We start from the raw sequence: 14238 nt of genomic DNA, 5'->3' as shown, positions 1-14238 counted from the left end.
ACAAACAAAACTGCATTAACCTGCACTGTCCTATTTAATTAAGATCACAACTCAAAGCTGAGTTTGATGCTAAAAACACACAAAAAAATAAACAAAATTGTGGGATTTTATTTTGCAAAACAGGCGTGTTGTGCCTAACTATTAACTGGAATCCAGCCACCATCACTGAGTGATCTGTTCTGGTAAACACAATCAGGGATGCTAAATAATCATCTTTAATCTTTGTACACAGGCAGTCTGGCTAATTACCACACTCACAGCAGCAGGTAACCTTGGTTTCCTCCAGCCCGGGGCTGATTAGCAGAAAACTGCAGCCGCATGGCCAGAGTGCTTCCTGGGTGTGTGGGGTTTTATATTTAGACAGCAGCTCTTTTAATTGTGGCGTGTCAGTCGGTAAGAGCTTCACACAGCACGAGGAACCGGGAGAAGGAGCCAGACGAGCTCAATAGCACGCCGCGCCGCATGGTAACCCGTCAGCACTCAAGACACACGCTCGCTGTCAAGCCTTTTACTGCTAATTAATGCAAAGATGGAAAACTACTAACACATGCGGCGGAAGGGCTTTGTTTTTCCAAAAAAATCAAACGACGCAGAAGTAAGCGCGTTAGCAAACCCACTAACCCGTCTTCATACCATTATCTGCTTTCTCCTTTAGCCAATTCACACTATTATGATTAACATAAATCTAAAACCTGTGTTACAGCCTCCCTCTAGCTTACAGCCATCAACATAACATTACAGGTGGAACAAAAATTGCGATTAATAGTCCCACAGTTGTGAACCAAATGCCAACTCCAACAGAAAACAAAGACGTACATGGATCTATTTGTCAACAAGTGGAGCGTGTGGCCTCCCCTGCACATTTTCTACTTAACTTTTAGCTAATTTTACTACTTATATTATTTTTTTTTTTTATTATTTCTGTGAATGCTTTACAGCTTGCTCGTTCAGGACATTACTGCTAGTATTTATAAACTAGTTTTTGAAATATTGAGTAAAATATGCCCCATAGGAAATGAATAAGAAAGTCTTCAAATTCAGTATTTTTAAGTAGATCACTAACAAGCCTGTATACATATTCATGTACTATGTTTTCATCTTTTAGAGTAATATTAAAAAAATGTGGCATTAAGCTGATATATTTGGGTAATTTGGCATCTACTGAGGGTTTATGCTAATTTGGAGTTTAGCTAATATTTTAGCAACATGCTAATATTTTGGCTAATTTGTTATATACCTGGGTTTTTAGGCTAATTTAGAGTTTAGGTTCTATTTTAGCAACAAGCTAACGTTTTTTTGACTACTTTGGCATTTACTGAGGGATTTAGTTTTGGAGTTTAGCTAGTATTTTAGCAACGTGCTAATATTTTGGCTAATTTGTTATATACCTGGGTTTTTAGGCTAATTTAGAGTTTAGCTTCTATTTTAGCAACAAGCTAACGTTTTTTCTTTGACTACTTTGGCATTTACTGAGGAATTTAGCTTTGGAGTTTAGCAAGTATTTTAGCAACGTGCTAGCTTTTTTGGCTAATTTGACATCTAAGGTTTTTTTGGGCTTCTTTGGAGTTTAGTTCAAATTAAAGCAACACACTAAATATTTTTGCAAAATAAGTAATGCAGGTAATGCAAATTTTCTAGTTATAATGTATTTTATCATGCTTTATGAATTTATACCAGATTATTAATAATGTATTTTAACATTCCTTATTTCAATGTTTTATTGTTTTTTCTTTTTTTTGCTTTTATCAGTATGTTTACTTGTTAGTCTATTTTTATTTATATTTTTTATTTGCCAAATGCAAACTGTTACCTTTTCCAACAACCACCTTTTTTTGTTTTTGTTTCGTGCTCAGCATTTTTCCCATCGGTCAGACGGTGAGAGGTGTGAAAGGGGTAGCTGATTGTGGTTAATTTTCTTGCTTGTTTTTATATTATTTATTTTGTTTCCTTTGTTTTGGTGTTGTGTTTTATATGAAAAGTGCTATAGAAATAAAAATGATTTGATTTTACACTCTTTTTCAAACTGCCTTTTACATCTGCTCCTGATTGAAGATGAGATGAAGTGATCTAAGATAACTCTTAATTCCTCCCATAATGGGAACATTTTCATGTTACAGCATTACAGTCAAGGGATAAAGACCAGGATACAGCATGTACAGTTAAAAATATTTATCACCTGCATAATCTTACAGAGAGATAATAGGTCATTGTAACACAAGTCAGAATATTGCACAGGTTGAAAAGTGCAGAAAAGCAGTTTTTTAAAGTGACTACAGTATGTGATAGTACAGGGTGTGTATTAATAGCAGACTACTACTGTTAGTATTTAACTAAAGAAATATTCAGAAACGACATTGTCGGCTTACTTTTTTAAAATATATGTGGTCCATCATTAATAAAATACCACAAGAACACGTTAAAAACACAATTTTAATCAGAGTGGGTCTTTAAAAAGCGCAGTGTCTCACACTTTAAAATAATTTTTCTTAACCATTGATTTGTTTGTTTGCAAGCAGACAAAGGCAGCTGTCAATCAAAAGTTCATGCCCCCTGTTTGTTTAGAGTTTGGAGCTCAAATATAAAATGCGGTCTATTGTAAGATCATCATTGATAAATAGAAATAGCTGCAGAGGTTATTTAGTTTTTTTTATTTTAAAGAATGTCTTATATTGTTGGGAAAAATCTGGACATCTGCAGCAAAACAAAGTAAAGAAAATGTTAAACACCACAAGAACTGATTCATTTCTAATTGATTGATTTAAATTGTGTCAATATTTTTTCAGACAAACTGCTTTGTTTTGCTGTGAATTGTATAAAAATGGAAAAAAGTAATGTTACAGACTGAGTTGGGCTGAGTGGCTGTTTGAGTATGCTAATGTCCGGACCTCAGTGAACGCACCTTGCAGAGACACAGGCGGCCCAGGTTCTGTCATCTGTCATTCAACCTGTTTGTTTGCATAGCTCCACTAATAAATTAAAAAAAAGAATAAAAAATAACTTTAGTGGATTGTTTTCTTCTGCTGTTGTTGTTTTTTTTAACTGTAAAATAAAGAGGCTTAAAATAGCTAAAGTCTTTTTGTTTTAGTGCAGCAAAGGAGGAGAGAGGGAAGCTACAGTATATTATTCATTATTTCGTTATCACGAAAAAGTGAATTTTGTTATCTCGTTTCTTGTGATAATGAGTTAACATGAATTTTCTTATCTCATGATAACGAGATCCACAATCTCGCTATAATAAGAACATACATTTCGTGGTCTTGTGATAACAGGATCCACTATTTAATTATTATGAGAACATGGATTTTGTTATCTCGTGATAACGAGATCCACTATCTCATTATCATGAGAACATGGATTTTGTTATCCCATGACACTGAGATCCATTATCTCGTTATCATCAGAACATGAGATTTATTATCTCATGATTACAAAATCCACTATCTCATTATCACGAAAACATTAATTGTGTTGTGTTGTGATAACGGGATCTATTATCTCGTTATCATGAGAAAATTAATTTTATTAATTCGCACGTGATAACGAGATAACAAAATGTATTTTCTTGTGAGAACGAGATCCGTTATCTCTTTATTAGGAGAATATGTATTTTGTTATCTCATGATAATGAGATCCACTATCTGGTTATCATGAGAACATGAATATTGTTATCTCATGATAACGAGATCCACTAGTTTGTTATCACTAGACCATTAATTTTGCTGTCTCGTGATAATGAGATCTATTTTCTCATTATCACGAGAAAATTAATTTGTTATCTCATTGCTTGTGAAAACAGGATGAAGTTCATTTTCTCGTGATAACAAGATCCAATATCTCGTTATCATAAGAAAAAATTAAAAAGTAAGAAAGACCATTTTTGGCTTTCGTAGTTATGCACAGCAGTGTGTAAAATTTATCCTCCACATTTGGCCCATCCCTTGGGGGAGCGGTGATTGCAGACATAGTCGCCCTCAGCAACCATTGGCGGTCTAACCCCCCCGATCCATCCTCTTATTAATTCTGAGTGTCATGCAGGGAGGCATTAAGTCCCATTTTAGAGTCTTTGGTATGGATTTGAACTCACGACCTTCCAGTCTCAGGGTGGACACTCTTACACAAGGTCACTGAGTTGATTTTTGCATCGTCTTTAAAGTCAAATCTCCTCCATCTGACCTTTTTTTTAAGATTTACCCATGTTTACTCTCATATTTTTGTCTAAATTTTTCTCATTAATGAGGGTTCATTAACTCGAATGACAAGAAGCTGATAAACGACTTTAATGTAAAGCTTCTGCATATTAAAATGCAGCATCAAATGCGTCTGTTTGGGTGTTTCTGTCATCACTCGCACCTCCTTTGTTTGTCCACGTTCGTGTGCACGTCAGGCTCCGTCCCCTCCTCGGTTTTATTAATGATGCAGAGAACTGCCACGCTGCTGCAGTGACAACAGCTCCGGCGCTGTGTCCTGCGTTTGTGGGGTATCCAGCCGGGCCAGCTGCATGACTGATGGTGGTCCCATCGATTCGCTCAGTCTTTAGGGCCTCCAGCCAAGTTTGGGCCCCTGGCCAAGAGCAGCTTGGCCTGGCTAATCTGTCACCAGGCTGGCCAGAGCAGGCTTCATAAGCCCCATCGACCCACCGAGCTTACACGCTCCGCGCTAAAGCCTGTCCTCCCCAGCCTCGCCGTCCATTAGTCTTGGTGCTTTAATCTTCCTCTATCTGTGTGTCAGCTAGTGAGGCATTGATTCATTATGAGTGTCCAAGGATTTGAGTTTGTTTATGCAGAGGTTACGCTCGGAATACTCATCAGCTCGTGTTTATCAAAGTCTTCCTTTTTTGGATTATCCTAAAATGTTTGCATAAATGCTAAATGATGGGACTTGTGTTTATGCAGCGCCTTATCCGAGGACGAGTCGGAGGTCTTCCTGAGCCCCGCAGTCACGTACGGCCCGCCGGGCCTGGACCTGTCCTGCGCCGTGGCCATGACCATCGCGCATTGTGCAGAGGTTTCTGCCGACAACTGGACCATCCGGTTAAAGAGACAAATCCTGGACAACAAGTGGGAGGTGAGCCGCTCCTCTTCAACTCTGCAGAACAGAACAGGTCGCTTTGAAATGACACTGCAGAACAGATTCAGGTAGGATCTGAAAAGCTGCTATGACCTACTTTGACGATGCATTTTCATCCTGGAGTTTAGTCATGGAAGCGCAGAGCTGATTTCAGGGTTGCCAGCTCAGATTTGTCATCCTGGAAAAGATCTTTTCTTTGAAAGACATACCTCCTGGAGTTTAAGGTCCAAAAGACACGTCTGATCGAACCAAAGATTAATGATGATATTAACGGTACTTCTCTAAATCCCTCTGCGGAGTCCACTTTTATCATTCTCATTAGAAAAGCGTGACAGTTGTGCTTAAAAGGACCTTTTTCTTTTTTTTTTTTTTTTTTTTCTTCTTCCAATAATTTACTGCTGATTTTTCTCTTTGTGTTGAACAAAAGAAGCAATTTTTTTCTCACAGAGTTTAATTGTACCCATTGATCGTTCCTGTGCAGTTCAAGAGCCAATCATGAAAGGATTTTATTATATTCAATGAGACCTTTTTAGCTCTTTCAAAATAAAACGAACCGACACACGCAGAGTTAAATTTCAAAGCCTCTCTCTTTAAAGTGACTTTAGTGCCACTATATCACAAGCAAAAGTCTCAGTTTTGAGATCAAAATGTTCTAAATTACAAGAAAAATGTAAAGTGTTAAGAGTAAAACTTCATAATTTGCAAATATAAGTATTTAATATTTAATTTCTAAAACTTTTTTTTGTTTAATCGATTCCCAGCACTAGTTTTTTTTCTTAAAATGTTTACATTTTGTTTGCAATTTAAAACATTTTGATCTCAAAACTGACTTTTTTTTTACAGAAACACTCCATCCTCTCTTTGCAGGTATGAAAGCACAGCTTTCTGAAAGATTTAAAACTCAAAATGCATCACGCTTTTTATTTTTCCTTCTCCTTCGTAAAATAACACCTCTGAAGCCCTTCGGCGGGCGGCTCTGTCCTGGGGAGCATCTCTTGCCTCACACAGGCAGTAAATCTAACACCTTCTGCTGCTTCTCGCGTGCTTTCTTGGTCCTCACCCCTAAAATGCATCTTTAATGTTTTACTAAACTCATCAAAAAAAAAAAAAGCGCTCAGGAGAGATCTCATGGTGTCAGAGCGACCTCAGTTTTCCTGAACTCCAGGGGGGTCTGTGACTCTTCCCCAGCCCAGCCCTTTCACTCCGCCTGACATTTACTTGTAATTTACCAGCAGACGAGTTGCACAAAAGGGAGCTATGAAAATACCCATCACTGTAGGGGATGTGGGGGGGGGTTATGCCAACAAAGAGGAAGGAACAGGAGGAAAGCCACCAGAGAGGAGCGGAAAGATGAAAGCAGGTTCAGGGAGAAAGCATTTTCTTGGAATGTAACGGCGTGGCCCATCTCTGTCACCGAGAAATAATGAGCCCGTTATCTGGGAAAGGATGCTTACTCAAAACCTAATCTCTGGAATTAGTAATATAATGGGAGAATAATGTCTGTCTCTCCCATCCGTCTTCCTCTCCTTCCTTTCCCCTTCGCTCCTCTCTTTCACCCCCGTCTGCCTCTGAGCGCCATTCCCATTTAGGCCCGCGCTCGCTTTTTTTTTAACACTTGTTTGACTCGATCATTTCTCCCCCGGCTGGTTGCGCTATTTCATGGTGATCCGTCATGTATGCTGCAGCGTTAATGGGGCAGGCTTAAGAAGCTGCGGGCCACTAAATTACTTTGCATTGCGTTCTATGCCTCCGCCGGGCCGTACGCAGAGGGGACCGCTGGGTCACAGTTATGAGTCAAAAGCCATTCAGGGAGAATTCAGCACAAGGCGAGGACTAATCAGCAATTGGCTAAAACTGCTCCCCGCTACTCCGTTCTGTCACAACCATGAATTCCCATCTGTTTTTCATCCACTGGAATTCATTTGCTGAACACTTTCCAAGGTTTCCGGGTAGAAAGCGGTCTTGCTGTAATCATTTTTTGGTTAAAAACAAGCCTTTTTTAGTCATTAGCAATTATTTCACCATTTATTTTTTATTGAATTGAATGGTTTATCGTCAAAGCTCTAAAAAAGAGACTAATATCAGATGAGCTGCAATGGATTTCCAGTTTTTTCATTTAAAAGTGAATTGATCGTCATGAGGATATTACATCACAAGACCCCTAGCCAATCAAAAATAGACAAATAAGCTTGAAAGTTGTTTGAACATGCCAACTTACCACTTTAGAGCAGACAGCATAAATTTAGCTGTTCTATGCTGTTATTTGAAATGTGTTTATTTCATGAATTCAAAACCAAAATACTAAAGAAAACAAACTAAAGAGATGTATATCAATATATATGTGTATATATATATACACCAATATCAACTTATTGGTCGTGACTTGATCAGAAAAGGAAATAAAAAAAGTTGCATCCACATACAAATGTAATGATACCATTAAAAAAAATTTTAACCATAAATACACATATTTGTTCTAAACAAGATGCATTAGTTGCATTTAATGTAAAGTGTTGCATGTCGGCGTAAAGTCGATACAAAAAGACATTTTACTCGAGATCAGAGTCGGCAGATTCACACTGATCACAAATAGTTGAAGACTTACGGAATGTCAAAGAGAATGTTGTTTAGGCGTCGCCAATGGCATCACCGTTAAAGGGTTAAGACAGACTTGGTCAGCTGGTCCAACTCAAAAACAAAAGTGAAAGTAATTGCAGCCTGGTTCTAAAAGCGTTTTTCACCTCCTAGATGAGGCTTAACCCTTTAAGACCAGAGATGAGTCTCCAGCAACACAAAAGTCTTTGACTGTCTATGAGATCAACGGGAAATCATCAAGTTCTGATGCGGCGACTTTTCAAACCGTCAGTTGATCTAAACGGTGGATGATCGTAAATGCAAAAGACCCAACACAACGACAAAACCGTAGGACGACAACAAAAGCCAAAGCATGACGACCAAAGCCGACAACAAGATGACAAAAGCCAAAACCTGGCAACAAAATCTGAAGCACAACGACAAAAGCCAAAGAACTGCGACAACAGCCAAAACACAACGTCAAAAGCCAAAGCACGTTGAGAGAAGTTGACAACACGACAACAATAACCAAGACATGACAGCAAAAGCTATAACACGACGACAAAAGCCGACAACACAACGAAGAAAGCCACAACATGATGACAAAAGCCGAAGCATGACGACAAACGCCGAGACATGATAACAAAGGCTGAAATACGACGGCAAAAGCCGAAGCATGACGACAAAAGCTGAAGCACGACAACAAAAGCCAACAACAAGACGACAAAACCCGAAGCACAACATCAAAAGCCGAGACATGACAATAAAAGCTACAACACGGCAACAAAAGTCAAGACACGATGACAAAAGCTGAAGCATGATGGACAAAAGCTGGCAACCCAACGATAAAAGCCATAGCACGACAAAAGTCAACAACACGGCCACAAAAGCTGAAATACGCCGACAAAAGCCACAACATGATGAGAAAAGCGGATGCACCGCGACAAAAGCCAACAACAAGACGACAAAACCCGAAGCACAACATCAGACGCCGAGCACGACAACAAAAGCCGAAGCACAACGACAAAAACCAACAACATGATGAAAAAAGCCAAAGAATGATCAAAAAAAGTGGACAACACAAAATGACAAAAGCCGAAGCACGACAACAAAAGCCATAACATGATGACAAAAGCCACAACACAATGGAAGTGATTCACAACGATAATAAATAACTGACTTTTTTTCCAAGTTTCATTCATTTTCAGCTATTGGTGCTTCAATAGCTTGAAACTTTAAGCATTAACCCGAGAGAGGATATATAAAAATAAAACTGGGGGGATCTTTTAGTTATTCTTTTAACTACCGATTGTGTTATTTTTGTAATTGTCTTGATTTAAAATAAAAACTTCATAACCTCTCAGAATTATTCTGTTAACATTGGTGCTAAAGCTTTGATGTTGAAGTGTTGGTTTCCATTTATTGAAAATTGTTGTCAAAAGTGGGCGTGGTCACCTGACAGATCAAAGTAGTGGCGGTTTGCTTCTCATATTATCTTTTTTTTAGCCAACCGGCTTCAGCTTTCTCCAAAATAAACCAGTGAGTGACATCAAACCCTTCTATAAACGGTCAAAAAGTTCGGATTTGTCTCCTCTAAACTCAGAAAATCGCCGGTCGTGCTGCTGACGTCGGTCTCCTTGCTTCAACAGGAGGTGATGTGCGCGGACGAGGAGAGCACGAGCTGCTACTGCCTGCTGGAGGCCCAGCGGTGCCACGTGCTGCTGGGGCAGCCGGGTCGCTACGCGCTGGTGGGGGAGCCTCTGAACCAAGAGGCAGCCAAGCGGCTGAGGCTGGCCGTGTTCGGTGGCCCCGATACCGGCAACTCTCTGGGCTTCACCCTCAGGGTGTACTGTGTGGACGACACGCCCCATGCATTTCAGGTAATGATGCAGGACCAGGAATTATTAATTCATGCAGTCAGAAAAATGGCGTCCCGGAATACATTTCTGCTCTCATACATGACAGGTTCAAAGGCCCATGCATTTTCAATATGAGTTATATTTAAATTCATAGCCTGAGAGTTCCATTTAGCTAATGGCTCATGAGATGGTTGACCATTAACTTCAGAGGCGTTCGGTTGAAAAGAGGTTAGCCCGGGTCCCTCGGTGACCTTTTAACTATGGCATCTTTAAAATTTGACACGTCTTTGATAAGATAATCTGTTTCTCTTAATGAGGACTGGGGCAGTCTGGACTCTTTAGAGGCTTTGTTTCCTTTTTTGTCCTGAAATGGTGCCATGTGCACTTCCTCGGACGTGTTCCTTGAAGCTCCCAGATAAAACTGGGTCATTAAAATAACTCATTTCACCTTTAAATTGACGAATAATCCTTCAGATTCACTTTTTTGTGTGTGTTTTTTTAGCACCAATGAGTGTGTTTTTGTCAGAGCACGAAAAGACCAAATATTGGCAAAGGTTGAAGCAGCTCTATAACAAGTTTATGAGCCCAGCCGCCCCTCACTGTCTGTCACTTTCTCTTGTTTCTGGTGTAAAGCCTATTAAAGGACTGCAAACGTGTCAGAAAGCATCTTAATCCAATAAATCTGGAGAGAACCGTCTGCTTTCTCAGCCTGGTTTACTGCAGGTGTTGTCTGGCTCGGCTCTGCCCTGAACTGAATGTGGCAGCTTCAAGCAGCAGCACGCTCAAAGTGCTCCCGTGAAGGCAGGCGGGATCACGCCAGCGAACAGTGAGCCCCCCACTTTAGGGCAGCAGGTAGTGAACTGCCTTTGAACTGCGGCGTTGTGTTTTTGAAAAGAGGCTGGCTGATTTATCAACATGGACGCCGCAGTGGTCAAAGCATTTAGCTGAGCAGAGGGGAAAAAGAAAGGATATATTTAGCACATCAGTGTGAAAGCGCTCTATGAGAGCTTAATTAGAGTCGTGTTCTTTGATGCCCAGAATTTGCTGAACTTTTCCCCTTTGGGAGAATCGGGTTTTGAGCTAATTCTTGCCTCCAGTCTGCAAAGGATTCGTCTTGGACTGAGCTTTGATGGCCCTGCATCCAACTCTCCCCTTCATGAATGCAAACAGAAAATAGCAGCACAGACTTGAACTTTAACCTACATTCAATCCAGATTGTGACGCGTTCAAGAACCCTGATTTTCACACTGAACAAGCAGGGAGGGGCTTCTTCTACTTCCATTTCTACTATTTACCAGCACATTTCTGCCATTTACAGTTTGAGGAGTTTTGGTGCTAAATGTCAAAGTGATGCAAATCTTGCTTCTTTCACATTTTTATTCCGATATATGAAAGACTTTTTACATATTATATAGACCGCAATTATCAATATCAAATGATTGGCATTTCCAATAATTAAAAAGGACGTCATCCATGTTTTACTACCAAATAAAGGTCCCTGATTAATCAAAGTTAGACCTGGTTTATCCTTAAATGTGCATTCTATGGCCTTGTGTTTTTATGTATAGCCCAAAAATGATATTAGAGACGTGTGAACGTAAGAATATTCAACACGGAACCTTGAAATACACGTTTGCGCACATTTATATAAGATATGTGTGTTTGCCATTTTCAACTCTACTAATTCCAAAATCGAGTGCACTAGAAATTTCCCAGAAATCTTTGCGAAAAACTAGCTCATTAGACAAGCTAATATAAACCACAATGTATAGCAATCGAACAATTTCCCTAATAAAAAAATGTTTAAATGTCATTTTTTTAACAAACTATCCACATTTTCATTATCAGAACACAGTGGAGTCATGAATAAACATTATGAAATGTGATTAGATTTTGACTTTGTGAAATCTGTGACGTCATATGAGACATTTAGATAAATAAAAGAAAAGTAGTGAGCATCGTGTCCGAATTGCCTTTAAAATTCAGGGCGCTATATACTCCCACTCTATATCGCTTTTTTTTAGTAATTAGAGATTAGGAAGGGAATTCGGACACAACCATAGTCTTTTCTTTCTAAAAGACTTTGAACGTGCTTTGCTGAGGGCGGTTTTAACATAGTTTTAGCCCCAATTGCCCTCACGGGTGGATACAGGCTGTACGCAGGTGTAAAATGGGCAAACCTACACAAGGAATGCCGGTAGTCCACACAAAATATCAAGATCATAAACTGCTCGACCATTAGGATGGGCGGGGCTTTTATACTATAGCTGCAGAGCGTGATGGCGTGAAACTCCAAAAATGACCAGGGACCACTTGACCAATCACAAAATTGAACTGTAATACATTGTTTCAACCTGTGGGGGGCAGCACAAAGACTATATTTTCAGGAATGAAAGTTTGTCAAAAATTTGGCAACGACCAACAGCACTTTTAAAGCCCGATTTATAGAGTTCAACTACCAAAAAAAGTTGATTTAGAGTTTGGTTACCCTTTAAGGTGGCCACACGAACCTGTAAGACACACCTGCAAACTCCCTATAAGCCACTCTTTCTATGACCCTCTATGGACCGAACAACCCAACACCAACCTGTAGGAGCCACTAAAGCTTCATAGTTTACAGAAAACATTACATGAACTCAACATTTTATTAGGATAGTTGGAGTTCAATTAGATTTACAAACCATAACTTTTCATTTTATTGACTTTTGGTTTTTCCAAAAACAACTTTTTGCCGTTTTTCTCCAAAACAATCATAACTGTTAAAAGCCTGGAGTGCAGATGTAATCTTGGCGCCCACTTCTCTCAAACACTTTGGCATCAATCAGAGCTGAAAAAGCAAAGTGATTCATGTGTTCCAGTCACATGATTTGGACAAAAGTACTTAATTTTAAATGAAGAGAGCTAATTTTGCCTTTTCCCGCCAAAGCATTTTCCTCCATCCAAAACATTAATTAGAAAACAGAAAATCAGGCTCAACAAAGTTTGATGCATTTCTGAGCACAAAAGGTTTCAAACGTTAAGGATCTAATGTATTAAAGCAGATAAAAAGGCTCTGATTTGCTGCGTGAGTCTCCGCCTGCCGCTTGTTTGGTAACATCACCACTGGGAGATGCTGGATGACGAGGAGACAAAGGAGGACTTTTAATTACAACTACAACAGATGCTCCAAGGTTGCTTCTCTGCCCTTTTGCCTCCATAATTTGCTGTCTGTTAATTAAATGTTGCTTTGCGTTCCGCGTCGTTCAGACGCGTTAAAATTAGACGCAGTCTTGATTAGGGCCGAGTTCTTCCTGTGTGAGGTGTGAAAAGTTTGTGCTCATTGTGGTTGGAGCTCCGTCTTATTTGCTGTGAAAATGTTCTCTGGAATAAAAGCAAAGCGGTAATTCCCCGCTCTAATTAAACATGCGTTTTTACAGAAGTAGGGCTGATGGTTGCCTCTTAAAGCTTTTGGTCCTGCTCGAGTCTTGGCTTCATGCGAGGGGCAGAGTTGCAAGTGAATAATGAGAAATTGGATGTAGGTGCCAAGAGCTAACTCACTCCACTCCTCCATCAGTCAGACATGGTTATTTGTTCATTTGTTCTCTTTTGTGTTTTTTTTTTTTTGCGTTCTGTGCTTCATGTGACAAATAATTTCCCCTGCGAGCTTGAAAATCGATCTGGCTCAGGACAGCCTCTACACTTTGCATTGTCCTTTTTTCCGCCACACTTCCCTGCAAATCCAAGATAAACAAAATATTTGCACATTCATGCAAGTCGGTTTAAAAAAAATAAATAAAGTGCTGTGTGCAGCCTCTGCTCAGCATTCCCTCAGAAAATGATTGCAGCACATTTCATGTAGACTTTATTCTTTCATTTTTTGTGTTTTTTTTTTTTTTTATTGTAGCTTCACACACATTTTGTCGTTTTACACAAAAACCTCTTTCAGTCTCTCTCTCCAGATAAGCAGCTTGAGATTTTGTTTTTTGTTCTTTTTACTTAAACTTTCAAAATAAGAGTTGATGTCAAGTCACAGTTTTTACTTGGACTTTTATTGATTGAAAAGAGCATTTTTTGTCAACAAAAAATAGAAATATGAAGACATAAAGATGAGAGGATTAAGAAAGAATCTATCCATCCAATTAAGTCCTAAGTTAATATTTTACCTCTTAAAACCAGATTATCAAAATGACTGATACAGATTCATTAAGCTAAGAAAAAGCTACGAAACTTTATCCAAATTCAAGAAATGTGTAAAAAAAATGCAGTTTTGCAAATTTCCGATAAGGCGAGTCATTCAAAAACACGACGACGGATGTGAACAATACTTTGATTTACAGCAGATACGTTCACATTTCTAGCGCTCATCATCATCTATCAAAGGAGACGTCGGCGTCTTATTAGCAGCAAGCTAGGTGTGAGCATCTACGGATGAAGAGATTTTTTTACAGAGGAGCTGTGGATCCAACAATTCCACATGACATGCTCAACTTCTGACGATCTGTGTGATGCAGTGGGACCTCACGTGTTATCACATGTTATCCGGTTGTTGGTCACGTGACTCATTTAATTCAGAAAAAAAAGTGTTTTCATTGCAGTTATGTGACATATGTCAGTTTCGGTCAATTTCACCTCCTCCTGAAATCTTGTCATTGAGACACTTTTTTTGTGGAATCTATCACTCCTGTAAATGTGTCTTAAATGTCAAAATTTAAATATAAGCAGAAATTACATTCTTTTAAACTTTTCATTTCATAGAAAG

The 14238-nt window shown here is 39.1% G+C and overlaps 1 protein-coding gene across 2 annotated transcripts in view; it reads left to right on the top strand.

Moving 5' to 3' along the window:
* Window positions 1–14238, top strand: part of LOC112163497 (netrin receptor UNC5D) — a 79697-nt gene that overhangs the window by 46506 nt on the left and 18953 nt on the right. For both annotated transcript variants that reach the window (XM_036214516.1, XM_024299923.2), the window contains exons 11-12: window positions 4893–5064; window positions 9291–9521. In XM_036214516.1, coding sequence (XP_036070409.1) covers window positions 4893–5064; window positions 9291–9521 — 403 coding nt within the window. The remainder of the gene's footprint in view (window positions 1–4892; window positions 5065–9290; window positions 9522–14238) is intronic.

Source organism: Oryzias melastigma, linkage group LG12 (assembly GCF_002922805.2).
Source record: "Oryzias melastigma strain HK-1 linkage group LG12, ASM292280v2, whole genome shotgun sequence".
Lineage (NCBI taxonomy): Eukaryota > Metazoa > Chordata > Actinopteri > Beloniformes > Adrianichthyidae > Oryzias > Oryzias melastigma.
This window is presented reverse-complemented; position numbering and strand designations above follow the sequence as displayed.